At 35.7% G+C, this 24,888-nt stretch overlaps 1 protein-coding gene across 2 annotated transcripts in view; it reads left to right on the top strand.

Annotated features, from left to right (window-relative positions):
• PLXDC2 (plexin domain containing 2) overlaps nt 1-24,888 on the top strand; it is a 251,285-nt gene that overhangs the window by 184,813 nt on the left and 41,584 nt on the right. For both annotated transcript variants that reach the window (XM_030264549.4, XM_032746647.3), the window contains 3 exons: nt 4,378-4,477; nt 13,230-13,325; nt 14,263-14,344. In XM_030264549.4, coding sequence (XP_030120409.1) covers nt 4,378-4,477; nt 13,230-13,325; nt 14,263-14,344 — 278 coding nt within the window. The remainder of the gene's footprint in view (nt 1-4,377; nt 4,478-13,229; nt 13,326-14,262; nt 14,345-24,888) is intronic.

Raw genomic sequence — 24,888 nt, 5'->3', positions numbered from 1 at the left:
AGAAAAGGAGCAGAACCATCAGAAAAGACAAATCTTGAGATGTCAGAATAACTTTCAGAAGAGTTAATTGTTAAGAGAAAGAGCTGTATGGTCAAGTTTTCAAAATGTGAAAACAGTTTGAAATATAACAGGGTCCTATAGCAAGTAAAATATTTATTTCTTTAGCAATTTACTTGGTTTATGGTGCATGCACCTTCCATTTTAAATATCACTTTGCTTACATCAACTCTTAGTATTCTGTCAAATGGTCTATATGGCAGGAAATGTCAGCTCTCATGAAAATTTTACTGGTGTACCTCTACTGCATATGAAATTCATTACAGTGCAAACGAGCCAGCAGAACACAGGAATAAAGAAGAATTTTGGCAAAGGCATGCTTTTTATGTATTAGTAGTGAATACTCATTTCTTATGTTCTAAATTTCACCAAAGTTCAGTTCTCAAGAGTTTCACTTCTTATTAAACAAAATAACTATTCTATATAGTCTTTTCCCATTAATGCTTAGAGCTAATGTTCCTTAGTGTAATATTTGGTTTCTTTTTTTATCCATGATTAATACAGAACAAATTAGGCAATGGTTCCATAGATCTTGTTAATTGTTTAGGATCTTTTTCTTAATATCATTAGAGAAGGCTCTCATTGTTCATTTGAATAATAATGACTCTCTATTTATGTAGTCATCCAGAAACCATTATTAAAGTTAAAATATTTGCTCAAAATTGTCCAATACATGAGTTTGGAAAATAATTCTAAAAGAGGCTTGTAGTAGAATGAATTTCTATTCTATGAAGGAGACAGAATTGTTAAGTGCTAGCACTTAAATAAAATTGATACTGCTGCTAGGCGTTAAAGAAAATACTCTGTTTTCAGTAACAAGAATTCAAATCTTGCTACATTTTCCTGAAAACTTAAAAAAAAAAAAATCCAAACAAACAATAACAAAAAACCCACAAAAAACCACAAATCTTTTTCTAAAAATCTCATAATGGGAAAGGACATTCTGCTTGCATTATACATGCTTTGCATTTCTTTGCCTCTTTTATTGTTATCAAAAATACAAAATGGAAATTATTTTTGCTTTTTGGGGTGGTCAGTTTACACAAATTGAAACTCTTGATTTTCATGTAATTAATTACTACTTAGGAAACTGGCAATGAAAACCCGGTATAAATACTATTATTGTGTTCCTAATTATTATTTTGCAACATACTTTGGCTCTTATCTTTGACTCAGAAGTGGGGCAGTAGTTGCACCATGCTTACCACCTCCTTCAGAATAAGTTTAGAAGCCATGATTAAATTTGAGAAGTCAGATGAAAAATACTGTCTAGATTGCAGATCCAAATGATACATAAAATTCAGCGTAAATTCTAAATACCCTTCTCCTTACTGTTGAAGTATATAATCCAAAATATAGATATTAATGGCCTCAGTGATAGTGTGGGAAGTTTATTCATAAACTGGTGATTTGTACAACACAAAAGATCACATTTTCTGTGGTAGAGCTAACAGATGGTTTAGATCTATACTAACTAAAAGCCATTCTGTGAAGGTAGTGCTGTAAAATCCTTGCCAACCATTAGCAATCACTTGCAGGTTCTTAGCTCTCTGCTCAGCTATTTAACATGTCAGCCTGTTATGACATATCTTGCCATTCAGGTGAGAAATCCAGAACAGCATCTCTCTGCCATCTATGTTTTGCTGTATTATTCCATAAGTTATTTTAATATTTACCACAAGTTTTCTGTCATAAGGGAATGTTTCCTAATCAGATAGCATATGGTAAAAGCTCATTTTATCTTGACATCTCATGCAAAAGATTTCACCTGTAATATGGCACCAGTACACGCATTACCAATTTCTTTTTCCACACCTTAAAAATTAATACATGTTTTTGTAAATACAGGTATAATGACACTGTAGTTTTTCAGGAGAATAAGAGTGTTCCTGGGTTGTGGAATACCTTCTACTTTGACTGCATTTCTGACTGTATGATTGTTGCACACAGGCTGCCCTTCAGTTTGAAGAGCTGACTATACTAATTTGATATTTCTTTTTTGATCTTACAGAAGCTCTTGCTTCTAAGCCTTGTTTCTAAAACATGTTTCCAAGCTTTTGGCTGCTGCTTCTGTTAGACTGGACCCTACTACTTTCTTATTTGTTTTAGAAAAGATTATGAAAGTTCCTTGTTCTCAGTAGAATACCCAGCACTGGATTATTGACACCTGCAGGGATTTTGGCAAAATCCATTGTTGCTTCTGCTTCAAATTTTTCTAATTTCTCTTGAAGTTTTTCTATATATTTTCTGTTCAACTCAGCTACTGCATCCTGTTTTAGTACCACATATCACTGAGTCATTCATCATTTCATTAACTTTCAAGGTTTGAACCAGATTGTAATGAAAATTTATTTTTAAAAAAACCCATAAAATACCCAAACCCCTCGCTTGTGGCATTAGTACTCATCACTCCTTCCCAGAAGAAAAACAAAACCAAACCAAACAAAAAATTAAATAGCTTGCTTTTTTCATAATTTTTGAGGGAAAGATGCAAATTTTTCAGTAATTCAAAAATTCACAATAAACTTGTAAAAAGGCACTAGAATAAAAAAGAAAGAAAAGAAAGGAGTCTTATTCAAGAAGATCAGAGTGCAACTTCTGATTTACATTCACATGCTACAAATGAGTATAATCCTTTTTATGCATCAGACACAATTTATGCATTAAGATGACAATTTTGCCAGCATCTTTTATCACACACCTACTAATGCCAATTCCAAATACACTCAGTGTCCTTTCTTCAGCTGCTGTGCTTCCTCTCTAACTTTGAAGAGAAAGTCATTGCATACTCCTCATCAGTGCTTTTTCTAATTTAACTTTCAATAGGTTGTCTAGAGTATCCTCCTCAAAATCATTTAAGACAGTTTCTTTGATAGTTAATGTAAGCTTTTCTTTCCAGTATTCTGAGACTATGAAAAATTTCCTTTATTTTGTTTAAGCTTTCATGCTGCAGAAAATTTATAGACTTAGTTCTGAACTTAGTGAGTCTTTTATTTAGAAGAATTTGAAAATATGGCTTTTGGCCTTCTGTCTTATTATCCAGTAACTGCATCTGAGCTCAGCTGATAGAAGCCAAATTTAAGCTGTTGTATTGCTAGCAGTATTTCCAAGCCAGTTTTCTTTTTCCTGTCGTTTTTACAACATGTCACAAGCCTCTTTTCTACCACACCAGATCATGTGTGCAAGAACCCCCAAAAAAAGTCACTAAATTAAGTAAAAGGAATGGCAATTTATGACAATGTTTAATTCACCAGAACTTACTTACCAGTGTAATTGGTAAACTAAAAGGTATTTTGGGGACAAGGAGAACTACGGATGCTTAACTCAAATGCCAGAAATCATGCTACTAATTGTCACGTAGACAGAACTGAATCTTCAGTCACTAGATAAATAACCAGCTTTTTATGCTGGTGAAAAATTTTTATGCTATGTGAAAAATACTGACCAACCATATCATTTTTGTAGTTTTACACAAGTAAAGCCAAAGCAAGCTATTGAGTTAGCAAAACTAATACCTTGTATCTCAGTTTCTTATATTTGATCTAGTTCCACCTGTCTTCAGCCTAGAAATTTCTGCTAACCTGAAGGGCAGCTTCGAAAAGTAAGATAGCCAAACATAAGATACCTGAAAGCAGCAACTGTCAGAAATTGCTCATAGGAAGCTCATAGAAAGCTGTGGCTTATTCTACTCCTAAGGTACCAGTCTGGAATAGTCTATAACTATCTCCATATTTTTATTTTTTCCTCTAGATATTGGCAATTGAGCATCTGGAATTGTCCATGTTTACTGCAACACTTTTCCTGTTATTCAAGAACATATTAAATATTATTATCATTCTGTCAGAGCCCTTTACAGATAACAATTCACAGTTTTCAGTGCAAGTTAACTAAGCCATAAGTTTAAAATTTTCATCCCAAGCTGAACTTTCACAGTTTTTTTCACAGTTTTTGTGTTCAACAGTAGACAGGAGGTATTGCCTCCTCATCCTGAGTGTACTAGCACATCACCCCACTTTTTCTTCAGTTGAGAGAAATAAATTACTGGAAATTCATGCCCTTTTCTGCCTTGTCACTGACAATTTTTCTACCTCTGAGGGTTCGTGTGAAAACAATGCAAAGAAAATTGAGATAAAATACAAAGTAAAACCAGTAATTTCTATCTTCAAATAATTTGTGGTTCTATTGTGCTATGTCGTATAAAATATTTGTTTAGGACTTCTAAGTAACACTGGTTAAATGTTCATTTCGGCAGTGCTTTTTCTTTTTAATATTTTTTTCTAGTTCAATATTTCAATAATATCTTCCTGTTTTGTCTTTTAGATTCCTGTCGCTGTGACACAGATAAGTTCAACCAACCACCCAGTGAAAGTGGGACTTTCAGATGCATTTGTGGTCGTGCACAGGATCCAGCAAATTCCCAGTATGTAGAATTGTAGTGGTGCTAATGGTTTGGAGGCTGAGAAATTAGTATAAGCTGATTTCATCAAGGGTGACTAGCTGCATAACAACTTAGCTAATTTCAGCTTGTTAATTCAAGTGTAATTTTATTTGCTTGATAATTCCCAATATGGCTTTTCCTGTCATTGTTTCTTTTGAGCTGATAAATTAAGTAAATAAAATTAAATGACCAGTCAAATAATGTCAAATTAAACTCTCAACTGGCTCAATTTGGTTTTCCATAAGATACTTTATCTGGAACATGCTTTCATATCCATAGTAAAAAAGAAGCCATCTGTTTAGAAAAACCATCTGTATCCAAAAATACCCAGGCTGGAAGCTCTTGATATTTTATTTTGTATTTCAAATTTATGTATACATTTTAGTGAGAGGAAAACGAGGAGATGTATTTATTAAATAACATTTTGAGCTCACATAGTCATGGCAGCAGTAGTGCAGGTGGCATTTAGTTTTGTCTGCCATTTAGCTTTTCCATTATACTTTGCATGGCTTCATTGAAAACAAAAAGTAGTGACTTTCTCAATGCGTGAGACTTTCTCCAGTGTGGCTTTCTCAATGTCCTAATGTACTGTGTAAAGAGCCCTTTGAGGTTGTTTAGCAATTAGAGAATATGATCACTTTTCAAGTCTACTGGGTTTACTTAATATTTAGAGAAAATTTACTAAGATCAGTTTTCGATGAAGCCCTATTTTGATAATCGCAGGGTGCAGATGGAAGGAGCTGTGCTTGAGCTGGTCTCCTAGGGCTGACTCCAGGCACATTCTCCTAAAGTGAACTCTGGCAGACCTGTCGTGTTCACAAGGACTGCCCTGATCCAGCCCAGCTTTAAGACAGACAGCAGATGGGGCTGACACTGACAAAGAAAGTTCTATTGGCCTTTCAGCTCATCCTATCTCCTCGTCACATATAAAACAGTCTTTAACATGAGGGAGCATCAATCCTATGTCTTACATTCCTGTCTGGGGGAATATGGAATATTTCAGTACTATTTGTTACTTGTGAGCTCAGAGTAGTGTGAAGGATGTAGCATGCCAAGGTTTCACTTAAGAGAGAAGAAATTTGTTTCTGAAGTAAGGTAGGTCGTTGTAATGTGCCTATGTTTGCATGGATTGGTTTTAAGTGTTTAAGAACAAATGAAACTAGGCAATAAATTTCAGTAATGTGAGTGATATTTGCAAGTAAATCATCTGAATATTTCTGAATCTTAAGTTTCTAAGAGCTCCAAAGATGAATTTGGGGGAAATTAGGTTGATTGACTTACACAAACGGTTTATGAGAATAGTCACAGAGAAATTCTATCCAAGAGATGCAACAGGATGATATCTTTTGATATCAGGTCTCCATAAGAAAACAACACTTAAGGACTTGTATTAGATTTACATATATTGTATGGAAAATATATGGTAGATGTGAGTCTTTTTTCAAGTCTGAATGTTTCTTTTTGTATAAATATTTCAGAAAAGCACCTTGTTTTACTACCAGTAAATAATACTGGTTTTGATGAATGCAGAGTTACTTACTAGGCTTCTGGTTTTAGCATATCTTTTTTTTTTTTTTTCCACATGACAATTTCTGCTAAGAGAAGTGAGACTATAATGTGGGTAAGGAGTATAAAATCTGCTACAGCAGTTCTGAGAGCATTATTAATATATTGCTGTTTACAATGCGTTGCTCTTGCCCCTAACTACCAGTTCTGTGGAGGGTGGTAATTCATGATTATTTTTGCTAGACTGCAGTTTACACTAGAGCTAATATTAATCAAGGGAACCATCATTTCACAGTAGATTTTCCTGAAGCTGAATTGTGTGCTCAACGAAATAGGTTTATATTGATGTTTACAGGCAATATAATAGCACCTTGACAGAACTGGTAAATCATGTTGGCCCATAGAAAGCCAGTATCAGATGCTCTTAAAATATGTATGTTCTTGAATTCTTGTTTTTCAGAGGTATTAAATCAACTATGGCTCTAGTCAATTACTGGAAAAGTGATATGATAGAATTGTTATTTTGCTTTATTTGTTGACTTCTTAAGACAATGGAAGAATATAAATTGTTGTTTGTCCCAGGAGAAGGCAGAGTATAACTATTAGTTCTAACTTCCCACTTTATCTAAGATTTTTCCATCAAAATAACTCCATCTCCCTTTATGTTCATGGCTAGTTATTAAAAAACAAAAAAAGAGTTAAAATAATTCCCCTCAAATAATACAAATAAACCACCCCAAACTCATATTTGAGCTCTGTCTGTTCTTTTTGTATATATTGTGCATTTGAAAAGGAAAAAGACACTAAGAGCAAGACAAGCTTGTTTGAACAAATATATCCCCTCAGTTTTTGAAAATGCTGAAAATCCTTGGTGCCTTTTCTATGCTCAGTATTCTAAAACTTGAATATAACAGACCTAGTTTATTAAAGTAATTTCAGAAGATTTAAAGCTAACTATTTATCAGATTTTTTTCAGATGTACTGTCAAAAAAATTGGTAATAACTTTTTTAATACTTCTGAAAGGTGAGTTCAAAAGCCAGGCAAACCTATTTCATTCTGGGAAGAGAAAACATGCTTTTTGATTAGCTATTTCATTTCAAAAGTGCACTTTAATGAGTGCTGAAAAGTCTTGAAGAGCCAAGAGCTAAAAGGAATGGTTTTCTGAACTTTTTTAAAAGGAGGAATTTGAGAATATCATACCTATTTTTATTAATATACTTCTTCATATAAAGACTTTGCTGTAATACTCCTTTTATCTGCCCCTAAGAGCACGCAGGCACATACACTTGTTCACCTTATCTTTTAAGAGTTAGAGCATGGATATGGAAGATTTTTGGCCGGTGGCTTTATGCCTGTTTGTTTTTTTTTTTTTTGTTTTTTTTTTTTAATAAATATTTCCTTGATCTGCTACTACTTCTTGCTTATAGACTATCTCTTTATTTTCCACTTATAATTATATTATTGCAGATTAGCCACTATTTTATCTTTTATATCTAGATATAGATATACCCGTAGATACTCCAGAGGTGTTTTGGAATGATTGGTAATATGTTAACGGAAGTAAATTTCTGATTGACACCAAGATTAACCTGATAATTCTGAGATTTATATGATAGCAAAATGGCAAACTAGGTCCTTTGATTCATTTCCGAGGAAAAGTTTTGGCTCTATCCAGGTAATTCAAATGAAGTTCCAGACTCTGGAGCTCTGCTTTTGTTGTGTAAGCTAGGGACTAGGGTGACCATCCCGATTCCTTCTTGTTCAGACAGGTTAAACACTTGCATACTAACTACTTTTCCTTTTGTAACAAACACAGTCAGAAATTCTCAGGGATGTCTTCCATCTAGAAACATGATTGCTGATAACAAAGCTGGGAATTTTACATATTCCTCCAGCAAGACTTTTTTAAACACCTTCACTGCTTCAGGACCTTTGTTCCTTTTTCTTTCTCCAACCAGCTGCCTTTTATTTCTTGTTTATTTCTCTGCCATCCTTGTTATTCTGTTCTTGGTCCTTCTTTCACTCGCCCGTGGTGTCCTTTGCTCTTCCTTCTGCAGATTCCCAAGATATCTTTTTAACTTCATGATCGTCTTTCTTTCCCTCCATTTTTACTCTCATTCAGGGTTACCGTGTTTATCTCTTTTGTTTCAGTGCTCTTTCCTATTGTCTTTCAATTAGCTTTTTGTTGTGCAAGAAGAAATGAAAAAGCCTTTCCTGCAACCCACTTTTGTGTTTTAGCAATGAAGACCTCATCAGAGAGCTTTCCCATATTGTGCTTGTTTTCCACAAAACCATGAAATACACTGGGAAATAAGAGAGTGCCAGATTCAGGGCATCTACACAAGTGAATTACAGTCTTGCACTAAGAGATAATGGGTAGTAGGTCTGTCTCCACAATGAGACATACTTCTCTGTGATTTTGGCCTCTACTATATTGGATGCAGCTCTTTTAGGAAATCCATGCCTTGACAACTTAATATTTAATCACACTGAAATTATTCAACAACACTGTGTACAGAAATAAAATTGTAGCTGAGATATGTGTTAGTAATATTCCAGTTTCAGTGCAATTAGTGTCACTCAATATGTAGTGTAACTCAAGCATATAATTGAGTGACAACTCTGCATGTTATAAATGTTTGCTCAAGATGTCTCACCACTTTGTTTACAGCAGTGAAGCCCCTGAAAGAACTTTAGGATTACCTTCCTGAAGAGTAAAAGACCACTGGCCATTTATGCTCTAATATCTATTATATAAAGGTGCAGCACCACTTGGGAAATCAAGTCTGGTTTCCTGCTGCCTTACTGGCAGTGTTATAATTTACCCCTGTGCAAAATGGGCCCTAAGTCATCACTCTAAAATCATAGTATTTATTCTACTTTACACTAGTGTAACTAATCCCACAGAGCCAGCTGCTCTAGTCTGCGTGTTTGTCTGCTGGTCCTAAAAAGTTTATCAAGGCAGCTGGGTTCCTTGCACTAGATGTCTGATTCAGGAGCATGCTGTTGATGTTTGGTAGTATGACAATACTACCAAACTGGTACAAGTTGATCAAAGTTTAAAATATTCTCATAAACAGCCACAGACAGATCTCAGAGTGAGGCAGTTTGGTGCATGGTGGGATTAGGGAATAAAGCAAGTTTTTCACACCTAGATCCTATACCAGGAGCTCTATAGCTGGCAACAGGTATTGGGGCAAATCTGGAAGGACATAGAGAGTTTCAGAGTAAATCATGTGTGGTAGGCACAGAGCAGCATTATGGCAGAACAGCTCTTAGTACATTGTTCATGAAGATATTTTCAGAGCCTACTTCACTGGTTTGCTTGGTCACAGATTTGAGGTGCAGCTCCCAGGTTTTAAAGGATATTTTTAGTAATTTTTAAGTGAATGATAAAATTAATACAATTAGGGAATCTGAATTTTTATCTAGATTTAGATGTGTGTTATATTCAGAGGAGCAATTGTGGAGGTGTTTGGATTACAGGCATTGGTGTTTGGTCCCAGTGTCAATGCCTCAAGAATTTAGTTAATATTGATAAGTTTAGCAATATAAAGCTGTTAAAGAACAGATGCTTTGACATTCTGATGCCTTTACCTTTTGTGGTGACAGCAATCAGATATACCAGGTTGGCAGTTTTATTCAGCCAGTGATGTTAAACAAAATCCCTGTCAAGCAAAGTCAGTGGCTGTATAACATAGCAGCTGTGCCCCTCCCTTCTCTATGCCTTATATTTTCTGCAAATTGATTGCAGCTTGTTGGATATGTTCCATAAATTGTTTACTTAAAACTGACTTCTGCATAATCAAATGAACCCTCTTAGCATTTGTATTTTCTCTATCAGCGAGACTTAAAACTGAAAGTACAGCTGTATGAATACATATGGCCTTGTTTAGCAGTTATTTCTGGGTATATGGTAAATCCAAATTCCCTAAAAATCTTTCACTGGAAAAGGTCTTTATTTGTGTGAACATATAATTTAAAAACTCAGAATGACTTCTCCAGTATTTTCACATTTCACTGTATTGCAGGTTTTAGCTGAGGAATAGTGTATGAGGAAAAGTAGTGATTATGTAATGGAAAAGATACAGAGAGTTTCTGCATCTGTCAGACACATATTTAGGATAGTTTGTTATGAACTACTAACCCTGCAGACACGTTAAGAAGTCATTGGTGCTCTCTTGGCACTGCTCCTTCTCCACAGTACTCTCCCTGTTGAGTACCTTTAGTCAACTCTTGCAGTTTTGTTTCAAAGAATACTTACATACCGAATTACTTAGTTTAATGCTACTGTGATAAAACTACACAGAATTATTTTGTCACAGCAGAATCTTGCACATCCATAATTTACCAATCCATTGCTTAATCCCTTGAAAGAATTCTTTCAAATGACATTCTGACCCCCATGTTATCTCTCTCAGTCAATGAGGAATGTGTTCTTACCTCAAGTAGCTGGTGTTTTCTTCAGGTTTTTCAGCTGGGACTGTACCTTTGGCCTGTGTTCAAAGACAGCACAAGTACATGCCATGAAAACAAACCAAAAAACAGCCTGAACCATACTGCAAATCAAACCAAGTGTAAAAAAATATAGATAGTTATTAAAGAATATATGTAATGTTATACCATTTCTTTATAGCAAAATACCTGCACATGATGCTTAAATATTGATCTGTTACTGCATCAAATTATTTCACTAATTCTTGTCATGTTAACATCTGTACTAAGGTATACATAAGCTCGTTGTTATTCTGCACTAGTACTTTTTTGTTAAAGAGCTAAATAGCATAAGACAAAGAACAAATTCCACCTGTGTGAAATGCAATGTGTGTCCTGGGTTGAAGCAGGAGTGTGTGAAGAAGTTCGAGGGAAAAAGTGAGGGCAGAATATTCATTTTCCTGTTTATCCTGTTGAGTTTAGGGATTTTTTTTAACCAATTTTGTTAAGGGAAACAGGCTCACAATTCAAAATAGAGACAGAAAAGCACATTTTGAAGATATAAGCATGGCATGTTTAAGTCATAGTTTCAACAGAATCTAGGCCTGCATGTTTTTCTAGCCTGGTCAGGCAGATAAATTTGAATGCTCACGTTTCCAACCACCTGTCTGCAAGTATATACAAAGATGTTAGAAGGTGACTGTGCAAATACCTCTCTGTAAGTTTCTTATATTAGATAGATGCCTCATATGCAAACTCACCACCTGTGGTTGACACAGTAATGTTTCTGAAGAAATAAGATCAAATTTGAGTATGTCAGGCAGTGGGATTTAATGGAATAAACACTCATGCTGAAATATGCGTGATTAGAATTTTTTTAATATAATACACTTCATTCTCTTAAAAGTAGTGTTTTTCAGAAATTTCATGCACTGGGTGAGGTAAAAGTGCCTATGCCCTGAATCTCTGATTCTTAGTGAGTCTTTGGAAAGCCAGAAGCTCCTTATTTCTTGTAAGCCCTGTAAGGAACCTGTAAGGAAAGGTTCAGCATTAACAGGATTATAGTATACTAGTCTGAACCAGTACGGATGAGGTGCAGCTCAAATAAAGAGTCGACACCTAGAATTTTAATTTATGTGTTCACATTCACTTGCTGTGCTTTTTTTTTTTTTTTTTTTTTTTTTTTTTTTTTTGACAGAATGTTAAAAATTTCCATGGGAAATAAGTTACAACCTTCAGCATTGGCAGGAGCTCATTTCAAAAGACATTTTACAGTCACTCTGGTCGGACTTTCAGGAGACTGACCATCCTGTAAACATAAACCCCTTGCAGCTGGCAAGAGATTTTCCCTATCCCAACACATAGTTAGCTTTGTCTTTCTGTCCAGTGGGTCTCAAGGACATGGCTAAGGCATTAATTGGGGTAAATTTTGTCACCTGCCCATATCCATCTTTCAACTAGTCAGAATGACTTTGTGTAACACATAAAACTAGTTCAATTATAGGTTCATTTCATACTGGAAGGAAATTCTGCTATCAGGATGGGTGAAGTCATAGCAAAGCTTCATATAAATTGCAAGAGGTGGTTGGCAATGGTGCTGATTTGGAACTAAAGAGAATTATTGTCCAAAGGTGAGATACTGCCTACTTGTCCCTGAGAGCTAATGAGGTAAGAGAGGGGAGAAAAGCTGCTTCCTCAAGCAATAAGGTTTGCCCTAATCCATACAGGACTGGCAGCACAGAAGACCTCCAAAGACTGAGTTTGTGACTGTCTACAAGTCCCTTTTCTTCTCTTACAAATATACTAAGACTGCCATGGGACATCTTTTAGTCCTTTGTATGTAACCCTTAATTCTTCTCTGGAATGATTGCAGAGGGTGAGTGATTGTATTTAGCTCTAATTTTAATTAGTTTAGCAGACCATCAAAAAGAACATAAATATGAAACCAGCACAGCAGAAAGCTGCCATTTTTGTGTCAGTTATTATAGGTTGTACTTTTAATTTCCAAATATACAAGTTTGCCAGTCTATATTGCAAATGTATATATAAAATCTGGAATTTTCAGAACACATTACAGGATATTGTTCTGGGAAGTAGTGTGTGATTTTTTTCACGTTTATCTTGTGCATGCATCCTACAGTTGCTTGTGAGTTCAAAGCCCTTCAGAGCAGTACATTAACTATATTGAATTTCTGCTTTGAGAAACAGGTGCAGTCAGACTGTGTAAAGATTATGCATAACAACTGTTTAGGAAGATTGTCTTCTTTAATATAATGTTATAATATATAAATGTTAAAATATACTCTATTACACTTAGATGTGAGACATCTTGTAGCTAACAAATTTGATTAAGTAATGAAATAAGTTTTGTTTGCACATTTTGGCAAGAACTGACAAAGTGAGCATATAAAGCATTTATCTCAAATCTGTAAGCTGGGAAAGATGTCTAAGAAAAGCAAGTATTTGAAATACACCCTAAAATGTTTGACAGTATACCCTCTAGAATTTCTGCCTAAATCAGTGACTAAGATGCTTGAGAGCACACTCAGCATTTTCATAATTCTTTGCCAGGAGAAGTACCTTTACTGTCAGCTCTGAGGGTTTCTCCACTAAAAAATTTTCTATTTATCTTTGCATGTTATTGTGTGATATTAAAAGTTAAAAATATATTCTTGCGAAAAATAGTTGCCATACATACATACTAAGGAACAGTGTGCATTAATTACATCCACTATTTTTCACAATCTAAAGACTGCAAAATAAGAAAATGGTTTTTTTTTTCATTCCTGTTAGATGTCCGCAGAAGAACAATTTATGAATACCACAGGGTGGAGCTACAGATGTCGAAGATTACCAATCTCTCAGCTGTTGAAATGATACCACTTCCAAGTAAGTAAAACATTACATAAGGAGGAGCCAGATCTAGAAAGCATCTATCTCCCTCTGCCTCCCAGCAACACATACACAGTTTCAAATATTTTGTTTTATCTGTGGACTTGGAATCACAAACAGATTCATTTATCCTCTCCTAGATTCCCATATGGATGATACATTATCCAGTTCATCCTCATGTATCTCAAGTTAGTTTATAGGTACATAGCTCCCAGGAGGTTTTGAATGAAATTTGTGCCAAATCATTTTTTCAAAAGAATGGTTATATTGCCTTAAAATACATTTCCTCAAGAAAAAAAAAAGAAAAAAAAAACAAAACCGTTTTCATGCTTGCAATGCAAACATTAATTCTTCTGTGTACTGCACATCACATCACAAAGGCATATCCCCAAACAAATGGTTCCAAATATTTTGCAGCTCATCTGGCTCTTTTTTCCAAGGAAAAAATACATTGCTTAGAAACCTTGGGGTTTAAAACAACAGCTGTACTACTGTAGAAAGAGTAGAAAGATCTATTTTTCCTTTTTTAAAATTCAGTTATAGTTTTTGCACATTTTTCTGTCAGTCTTATTATCTGCTTCTGTCTGAATGTTAGCAACACCAAGGAACAGCCAGGGAAGAAAAAGATTTAAGGAAATGCTTAATATTGAGCAAAAAGATAAAAATTTAGGAATGAAGCTGAATGAACAGGTGTGGAAGTAGGAGTATATTTACAAATGGAATACAAATGGAATACCACAGATGAAATGTACTTTTGTGTATGCAATTGTGCAAAGCATTGTAACAGGCTGAGTTCAGGGTCTTATTTTAGACATGGCTGAACCTGATGACTTCCTAAATATATACATTATCAGTAGATATAGTCTTCTTTTGTGGCTTTTATGTGAAACACATTTGAGACTAATGTAATAATTCATGTTTATCTATATCCCAGCTTGTCTCCAGTTTACCAGCTGTGGTCCCTGTGTCACTGCCCAGATTGGTTTCAACTGCAGCTGGTGCAGTAAACTCCAAAGGTAGAGAAAATAATTTATTTTCTTTTTTTGTGTGTGTGTGTGTGGGTATGGAGCTGTGCTCAAAGGCTATCCAAAATCATTGCCTACAAGTTATTCAGCATTAAAAGCTGTTACATTTGGGTTTATATATATGCATTCACATGAACATAAATCTCAAGTGTGATCACTAACAACTCATCATTGTCACATTTCACTTAAGTAATTAGGCAACAATAGTCAAAACAGTTGATTCAAGAGTAAAGCCCTTGTTCTTATTTCTTCAATCATACTTTAAAATCCCTTTGAAGTAGAAAAAAAAGAAGATATCATAATAAAAATTGTATTTTCTCTCTACATCATTGGCTTCATCAAAAATAATTTAACCCTCTGGAGATGTAAAGTGTTAATGTAAAACCTTCCTGCTAACAGCAGGGAGACCAATACATCCAAACAGTCAGAGCATTTTCCTTTTTAACCTGTCCTTACGCATAGTGGGTGCATTAGGTCTCCTCAGGCTCTCAGTGACACATGGACCAGGACAGTCAAGTACATGGCAGGAATGATTTAGACTATGGAGCAGCTGAAGCACAGCCAGAAAAATGGAAACTGCAACTGCAGCTTTTCAAAAAGTTTTTCAGTCACTGACCTTCACTGACCTTAATGAATCATTTAATGCCAGTTTTCTGAAACAAAATGCAGTCTCATCATGGACATTCATTGTTGCTGTACTCTTCAACTCTAGTGATTAGGTTAGAAATACTTTGTATGAAACAGATGTATAATGAAACAAGAAAAGGTAACTAACATTCTAAAATAGTGGAATATTTTGACACCATGTTGAAGAACTGGTAAATAGCTGAAGAACACAGGGCAGAATTAGAAAATTGGACTCATTTTTATAATGTTTCCTTAAGCTGCAACTCCTGTAGTAAGTCACTTAAAAAGTAACTTTATTCCCCATCTGTCTTGCAAAACCCGTTTTAGTGGAATTAGAGCTAAGACAAATCAAGTAATAGAAAACATAGCAAATATATTCCAGAGTAATAATACTTCTAGAAGACTGTTCCAAGAAAGCATGAAGAGTTCTTGGTTGCCTTAGCCACTTCCTTGCTTTCAGCATTGCTTCATTCTCCTTCCATCAATAGATGCTGTAGCACCAAGTTTCTGTTGGCGTTGGTTTGAGCAAGGCCTGTTGCTTTGTGGCCAGTGTTCTCATTTTTGCTTGGATAAACTCACCTATGTTTTAAAATCCAGATCTCTTGTAAAGAACAGGTGCAGAAACCTTCAGATCCTTTTTGTTTCCCTCTAGTTTCCAAACACCTGAGTTTCCTGAGTTCTGAAATTGCTGATAAATATATTTTGCTCACAGGCACACATTCACTGTGGAGAGCTAAGTGTTATCCTTCACCTTTAGCAGGAGCAGAGCCAGACATGTAGCCACACTGCATTTCCTTCTGCTCATTTGGGGTTGTGCCCTCACAACTGGCAGGGTGTAATTTACTGCTGAAAAATGAACAGTCTGAACACATCTATTTCTATTCAATTAAAGTTTGAATGAAGAAAACCTTGCTTTATGTTTTGCATGTGGAGATCAAAGATGAGCCTACTGTGAGGTAGTCCTGCAGTGTTTCCCAAAACCAGCTGTCTCCACTCTGCAGCATGGTTGTGCTTTTGAGAAGATGCAGCAGGTATACTCAGTAGCTTTATTGCTATTAAATAAGCCATTACTGACAGTAGTGAGACAGTCACTTCATGCAAGTTGTCTTTGGGCATTGTCTGACTACCAGCAAAAGCAGGAACTGGAGAGGATTCCTTAGAAAAGGTATGGATACTGAAAAGGAAATTAAGAATATGCTTTTACATGGGAATTTCAGTAGTATTAAAAAAATCATACCATACAATTTTTATATGTCAGGATGAGCAGTATTCATTCAGGTTTTAGAAAATGGATAATTGTGTATAGAGTCATAAAATAGCTCAGAATGTAAAAGGTCTAGACTAACCTCCTGGTGAAAGCAGAGCCATCTGTGAGATCAGACCAGTTTCTTTGTGACTTTGCTCATCTAGGACTTGACCACAGAGGCTGTGGTCCAGTCCCCAGAATACCTTATACAGGATTGTACACCTAATCTGTTAGTTTGCTGTTTCCTCTGGAAACATGGCTTTGATTGATGTCTGCTTCAGGCCTCGTTGTCTTTCTTGGCCACTCATCTCCAATTTCTGAAATGAGCATTTTCAAATATTTCATCTCTATTGAGAAATAGATCTGAAATAATAAATGGTTAAATATTTTGTGAAAAGAGGCAACTTGCTTTCCAAAATGTGAAAACTGAATATTTATTTGGTTACACTGCAGGATTATTGGGATGAGGAATCATTCTGTCTCAGCTTTGAAAATTTTCTACCAGTTCTGCACACTTTCTCTGGACTTCTAGTCTAGTGCCTCTCTTTATTTACCTTGCACTTTCTCAGCATGTCTAATCATTTTCAAGAGATAAAAAATAAAAAAATCTTATTCCATTCTCTGTGGCAATGTCTTGTTCAAAGAAGAGTGCTCAGAATCATTTGCTTCAGTACCACATTGTTGTTTTGTTCCCCTCAAAAATAAATTTGCTGTGTTAAAACATTGTTTTTGCATGCAATAAAGAAGCATTTCCTCAACAGGAAAATCTAATAGCCTGGTTAAAAACTCATAAAGCATGGAAAGTTGTTAATTCCTACCTCACAGTCCTTCAACATTTTCTGTCTGTCACTGCTCTTCGCTCACCAGCCTTGTAAATCAATGGAGACTTTTATCTCCCGTTATGATGTACATTGCTCTGCTGCAGTAGGATAAAATCAGACTGGAAAAACCAAGGGCAAAGAATTCCATGAAGTATTAACTTAGACATTTCAGAAGTGCCTAAAGGACAAAGAAATTAATATTTACAGTCCACTTTCAAATGTGTCCTCATAGGGTTTTTTTAAGTAGGAGGAATGCTTAGGAGCAATGCCTGAGTAATGCTTCTCAGTTGCAAATCTGACTGGACACACTGGTCCAAGAGATGAGGAGCCAAGACTGCCTCTCCTGTCTGCAGGCAAATTCCAGACTGGGGAAGCCAATTAGCCTTTGCTGCAAAAGCCTGAGGAAGGCTTTGAAGTGGCAGTGATGGGTTTTCAATGTGTCAATAATCTCCTGACAGACCTAGCACTCAAATTTGTGCAGAGGGAGAATTCCTGTTTGCTTCTGAGGGCACTGATAGGTAGTGAGGGTCAGATATGCCTGGAACACACAGAGAGTTGGTTGGAGAGGCAAGTTCACTTTGGATGTTACTGAGGGCTGAATCCTCTATTCTTGCACTCTCTACAAGCTTAAATCACCATTAGTTCTTTCATAGGGGGTCATCAAACTATCCAGTCTGAAATCCAATACGATGTGTGTCACACAACTTTTTCATGACTGAAGCAAAGGCACATCATTTTCCTTTGACTTCAGCAGATGGAGGATCCCCCTAGGAGCTAATTTCTGTCAGAAGTATGTATATTTCATAACTGTTTCACAAGTAAAACTCTTCAAAAGGAGATTAATTATAAATATGTAAGCTAGGATGGTATTCTAACTTTCTCCAACACAAGTATCCATGTCTATAAAATGCCTGAAACACTTTAGCATCTGTCCCATAGTGGTCTCCAGTGGCTGAAACATGGATCATTTGCCCTTCATTATCTCTAACTTCCTGACATGTAAAAATTGGGAGAATTCATTAATGTTAGATTTGTTTATGTCATCTTCTTATGCATTTGAAAATGTTTATATATTCTGGGAACTTGGTATAGCCTGCACATTAGAGGTGTCATTTTCTAGAAAAGTTTTTTGAAGTTTAAAGACCACCTTGTTGTTATTTTATAGCTTCAGTTTGTAAAACTTGCTTACATATACTGAAATAGTGAGTTCCCTTGAAATTATTTGAAATTGATTGTCCAATAAATAAGATTTCCTAGATATTGATGTTTTTATTTTGATAAACTTCAAGAAGGTCTCAGATTTGGCAGTGAAATGAAACTGATTTTTCAGAGCACATTCTTGCAATCTGTGCATGCTGGGGACTCAGACTGTGAATATCTCATGCTTCATTTCATCAATACAGGATAAAAGTGTCTCCCAGTACCTGCAACATCAGTCAGGTTTGGTGTGGTACAATCAACCCTACACTGAAGATAGGGAACTGGAGGGCTAAGTAGTACTACTAATGAAGTACTAAGGGCAGGAGCTGTACACAGTTTAGATGATAGCTTTACTCAGCTGTCACTGTTAGAACATATATTCAAATTTTTAATCCTCAAAACAGCTTACCTTATGCCAAGGGTACCCAAAAGGCAAACAGCTGGATCCACAAGGATGCTTTGCTAGCAGACTCACTTAGGTTTTCAAGGGAAGTTACACAGAATAGGAGAGCAGTACTAAAAGCAGCTTTTTACCAAATTCTGAACTTAAGTATCTAGGACCAAAAAATTCTCTAAAGGTCCAACACTTTGTTCGAGAAAAGAATCTTCAGATGAGTCTAAGCAGGGCTGAGCAGTGAAATCCCCATGGGAGCACCATGAAGCTTCTCTACTCAGAAAGGGTATCACTGCCTTGACACAACAGTCTGTCAGTGATCAGAGAACCCCCAGAAGCACATTGGCCCTCTGAAAACAAGTCACCCCTGAAGAATGGCCCATTAGTTGTGGAGGTGTGTAAGTCTGGGTACTTCCTTGCATGTCTCCAGCTCAGACCAGCTCCACTACCCTCAGTCACTGGCTGCCTGGAGACTCAGGATTAGCTACTGGCACTGCTCTCCAGGCAACCCTGCTGGGGACTTTCCTTGGTCTGAAAAGAAGTGAGATTTTGCACTCTTATCCTTAAGAGTCTTTGTTTTCCAGAGTATGCATTGAATAATGTGGTTTGAAATCATACCAGTTTATGGTATTGACCCAGAGTGCAAACCCCACATTTGAAAAGTGCCCTGAAAGAGACTGTACAAATTCCAGGACCAAGTGCAATGATGAGGCAGGACACTCCATGCACATAGGTAGTCATACTGCCCTTGTGTGTATGCACAGCTCCCAAAGCTTATTATACTCTTAAAAAAATGGAAGAATCCCATTTGCGGTACATTTTACTTCAATGCTTAGTCCTCTGTGCCAACAATAGCACTAGTTGTGAAAATGAACAGGTTATAGCTGGGGTTTGTGGAATGTGTTCTAAGCAATGTGAAAAATCAGAAATGTGTCTGGGAATAGTAGCAATAATGTGATTTAAGGCTTGATACTAATAATCTTTTATTATGATAATCACTATTCCCATCTAAGCAGGTAATAAAGAAACAAGTTGTTTTGAATTCTATGGTGATTAGCTGGAAAGCAGGGGAGGAAGAATCTTTAGGCACATACATTTTTTAAGGAAACTTGTTACAGTTGAAATATAAAGTGACAGTTTTCCATAATGCTCTTATAGTAATTGAAATGAAAAAGAATTCCTATTATTTGTCTTCTGAACTTCTGGATAAGTTTGCAATGTCTTGTTTGTTCTTCTTCCTTTAGAAGGAAATTGGAAACATGTTTATTTAACTTTCAAATGTAAGTTTATGTCTATAAATTTTTAGTATGAGGTAGAAGAAAAATTTTTTGTTTGGTTGGTTTTTGGTCTGTATATCCCAATTGACAAGACCTGTTTTCATTTTTAAAAGTGTTGGCTCATATATTGTAGTATTTATAAGTAACAGTCTTATATAACCTAAAATATTTATCAGCTAGGCAAAGCACCTTCCCTGCAGAATTAATAAAACCGTAAAAATAATTACTGTTCTATCTGACTAGAGAAGTCTCTGGATTTACAAAAGCGAACAATTAAATCCAAATAAGAAACACGTGGCTTACTGTTTGATAGCTACATTTTCCTCAGCTTTTGCACCACAATGAGGGTTGGAGATGCCACTAGAGCAGGGAAAGGCAGACCACATCACTCAGCTTGGTGTCATCTGCAAACCTGCTGAGGGTGCCCTCAATCCCATGGTCTGGGTCATTGATGAAGCCATTAAGCAGCGCTGGTCTGCTACAGACCCCTGAGGTATCTTGTCACCGACCTCCATTGGGACGTTGATACTTTGACCATTACTGAATAGATGCAAACATCTCACCAGTTCCTCATCCACTCCACCATCCAGCTACCAAACCTGTATCTCTCCAGTTTAGAGAGGGGTGTTTGTGAGAAACTGTGCCAGAGGCCTTACAGAGTTCCAGATAGGTGACATCCACTTTCCTTCTCCACTGCTGTTAGCACTCCATCATAAAGCCTCAAGCTTGGTTCAAAATGCTGACTTTTAAATACTTCCTCATTTTAACTACTTGAAGTTTTAAGGGTTGTGGGTTTGTTTGTTTGTTTGTGTTTTGTGTTTTGGGTTTTTTTTTATTGCTTTAGGAATATTTCATAGTTCAGTTGCAAATTAAAAGATGGGAAGAAGACTGGCTGGTTTATACTCAGGCTTTTTTTATCCAAACACTGTTTAACTGACAGCAGTGTGCTGTTATTAAATTGGTCACAGTACCTACGCCATTGAAATACAAACAAAAAAAAAAAGTATTTCTATGAATTAAGTAAACCACCAGAGGGAGCATATATAATCCAATCAATGTAATAGTTTCATATACAAATTACAAGGAAAATATCATTTTAGATGCTTTTGAAGGGCTGGAAGTTTAATACATAGTGTATTCTGTTAAATATATTTCATTCCATTCTATCAATGTGTCTGATTTCATGAATTTGCTGATCATACCCCTGCTTCAGACAAAGCAAAGGAAATGTGCCCAGATTCTGGATGTTTGTATGCCCCTACAGGTGGAGGGGTTTTCTATGAAAATATAGCTGAGTCCTAACACATGGGTCCTTAACAATCAGATTGTTGAATTTAGGTCACATTTACCGTAAGATAAGTGAAAAGTAATGGCAGTAATGTTTTTCTAACCTGTATACAGTTTCTTTTCCAATTATGAAGCAATCATTTTGCAGACCTGAGAATCAGAAAGTATGGCCCTTTATCAGAGTTTGCTCTAAAATGCAACATATTTTTATTTTATTTTAAAAGCTGTATTGAGACAGCAATTGATCTTTCTAATCAAGTGCAACAAATGTATCAAGAATTAATGTATAAATTTTTCAGCCCTGATACATTGCTAATAGGAACAATATAATAGGTAGATCTATACCTTATTGAATATAAAATTGCTCCACACCCAACTTCTTTAAATACTTTCCAAGGTGCTTGCTCTTAATTTGACAAGCTAATTTGCCCTCATGCACTGCAAGAAACTGTTAGGAAATTAATATTCAACAATTAAGAATTTTGTATGCATGGTAAGCCTGATGGGACTAAAGCAAGAAAAGACAGTGGCACAAAAGTGTTTAATGGTTTTTCTCAAACCAGAATGAGCTCAGTGATGGTATTACTTGATGAAGAAAGCCTCACAAGATTATAATAATAGATATTCTCAAGTGGGATGACAGTTCTGTTTAGAAGAGAGCATTAACTTCAGTGACCCTGCAGGTATATTTAAAAATAATGGTAAATGGTAATGGTGCATTTAAAAATTGGTAATAATGGAACACATCAGTAAAATGTACATAACAGTACATTGGAAAGTATTGTTAAGGAATGTAGAGGATCCTGAGCTCACAACATATTTTTGTTGAAGGTTAGCCTGCAGCCAGAGGAATTTGCAATTCACTAAGAATCTCACATGGATAAATAGCAGATTACTAGCCTTTCTATGTTTTTTGTAAATTGCTGGAATTTGATAGTAGCTGGAGTCAGTCGAATTATTGTGGAACTTCTGTAATTCTATCCAGCACAAATTGTCTGCAGTAATTCCTATGATTAATACTAATAAAACCTAAAAAGCCCAGTCTCTGAGCAGAAACCCAGTGAACATGCAGTAGCTTTCAGGGGCTTTGTACAAGTCAGTGCAAGACCAGACCATTCATTCCCCAAGCTTCTTTTCTCCCCACACTCTTCTGCAGTGTACTCACTGATGTTCTCAGCAGCTCCATAAAATTATCCTGATCCTAACATTAATAGATTTGATATCTAACCAAGTGAATTTGAATCCTGCTTTCATACAGGAAATAGCCAGTCTTGTGCAGCTACAGTATTAGTCACACATATGCATACCTTGCTTTGTTTTCCTGAATAACTCAGAACAGCAGGAGAACAGCAGTTATGCTCATAACTGATGCAGATTTTTAAGAAGTTCAAGGCTGGGTTATAGAACTTTAAATTATTTCTAGAAAATGAGCAGAAGATTGATACAATTCTCATTAGTATGAACTCCTAGTATTTCTGTTAAAATATTTCCTATTAAATCCTGGACCTGAAGATGGGGAAGTATTTTGATGGTTCTTAATCTAGATGTAAACACAGTGATCAATTTACGACACTTCACTAACACTATTAATATTCTATATATGTGTTTCTTAGAATATCATTTGCTTTTCAAAATCTGAGATTGTTTTCATTAACTGGATGTTCACATTAACATCCTTTGCCAGAGTTGTTGCTGTGTCTTCTGGAGCTTAGAGGCTCTGTTCATTATCCACTGTGCAGGTTTCTGTGATACCCAGTTTTGCAACACAGCCTGGACAAGACAAAGATATCGCAGTTAATATGAAAAGGACCACTGCCTGGACTGTTCTGAAACCTTCCTGTAAAGTCTGTCTATTACCAAATGTATGACATTCCTAAGGTGTTTTTTATAAATGCAGGAAGTAGTTATCAAAGATACAGAAGACAGTTAAGCCCTTAAATCTCATTGAGAGGAGGGATAGAAGGCATACACCTGTTACATATACCTTAGGTAATACTTAAATTTGCTGATTAATTTGGAAAGAAGATGGCAACATCTGTATTTCATTTCCATGTTTAAATTCACAGATGCACCTAAGACACCAAAATGACAAATAGGTGTAATATAATAACTAGAAAAATAGGTAGCAGTAAAATTCTTTTCTTTAGAAACTTCTGTTGCAATTCTTTTAAATACTAGTAATATTTTATTCTTCATTTATTGCATTCAAACAGTAGGACAAAGACCACCTCAGTCTCTAATGAACCATTTATATCTAGAACTGCAATTTCTGTGCCACAAATCACAAGAGAGCTTAGCATAGACTTAATTCCTCATTGTTTGTTTATCCTGAGGGTGATAGCCATTCCAGTGGGTATTAACACACTGTATTAGAGAGGCATTTACTCTGGGATTAAACTTTGTTTTTTTTTCTGACAGAGCTATGCCACATTCAGTCACATTGCAGCCCGAAATTCTTTTCAGTTTTGTTTCCTTTTCATCTGTTCATTTCTTACATTAATAGCTACATTCGAATTCAGAAAAATTTCTATTTGATTGCAGAAAGGTGACACTGAGGAACCCCAGGAAACTCAGGAACCCCAGGAAAGGGTTCCACAGATGCCTTATGATGCAATTTATACATATATTAGACATTTTAAGAAACTTGACTCAGGCTTGTAGTCATAATTCTGTGTGTGGTAGGTTGTCTCTCTCTCTTGGATTCCTACACAAGACATTCTAGATTGTCTGATTCCTGAATAAATGCCTCAAATGGCCATCTACCATAATTATTGGACTTTAATTGTATAATACAGAGAATGCAAAGGACATTAAAATCCAAATTTCAAATAAAACAGACTTTTCTGATAACAAATTAAAATACATAGCAACACTGCATTGAATAAGTTGTAATACAAAGTGGTTAGTATGATAATTTTCATAGTACATGACATGTGAAATGTGAAATACAGGAGGATGATGAATAGATAAATACAAAACACAAATGAGAAAAATTGTAAAAACTAGGTTTGTTACTTAGACACAGACTGCTTCAAAAATACTGAGGGGGAAGTTACCACATAAGGCAAAAACTATATCTGCATTCAGAGAAAGAACTTCAAGAAGGTTTTGACATCTTCAGATAGGAACCACTGCTGTATGAACCCATGTTCAAAGAAAGAGGAACAAAGTCAGGGTCACAAACTTCTCATTGGTTGTCTCACTGTAATGTATTGTACCAAAAAACAATGAGGTAATTTAACATCATGTCTACAGCATCGTTTCTACTCTACTTAGGTTATCTTCTTGACACTCAGGCTGTTTCTTTCATTTCTTGTTGTGGGTAAAGTCCCAAATCATATCTTTTTCACACCTCTGATATTTGCTACATTTCCCTTCACCTAACTAACAGTAATTTACAAGTATTATCTTTATTTACTAAACTACTGATATTTTTATCCAGTTCTCTCTCTGTTGACTATTATGTATAGTTCTTTATACTATTTTGTGCTGACTACTCTTCCTGTGCTACTGAAATAGTCATAAGTAAGCTGACCATCTTCCACTAACGAAAATAGTGGATTCTAAAATAGCTCATGGTCATTTCTCTAACCATATATGGCAGGATATATGTTTTGACTTGGAAGATATTAGAACTTCAGGGTTCTAATATGAAAGTTAAAGGGAATAAAAACTAAACATAA

This window comes from Taeniopygia guttata, chromosome 2 (assembly GCF_048771995.1).
Source record: "Taeniopygia guttata chromosome 2, bTaeGut7.mat, whole genome shotgun sequence".
Classification (NCBI taxonomy): Eukaryota; Metazoa; Chordata; class Aves; order Passeriformes; family Estrildidae; genus Taeniopygia; species Taeniopygia guttata.
Note: the sequence above shows the minus strand (reverse complement) of the source record. Positions and strands in the feature narration are given on the sequence as shown.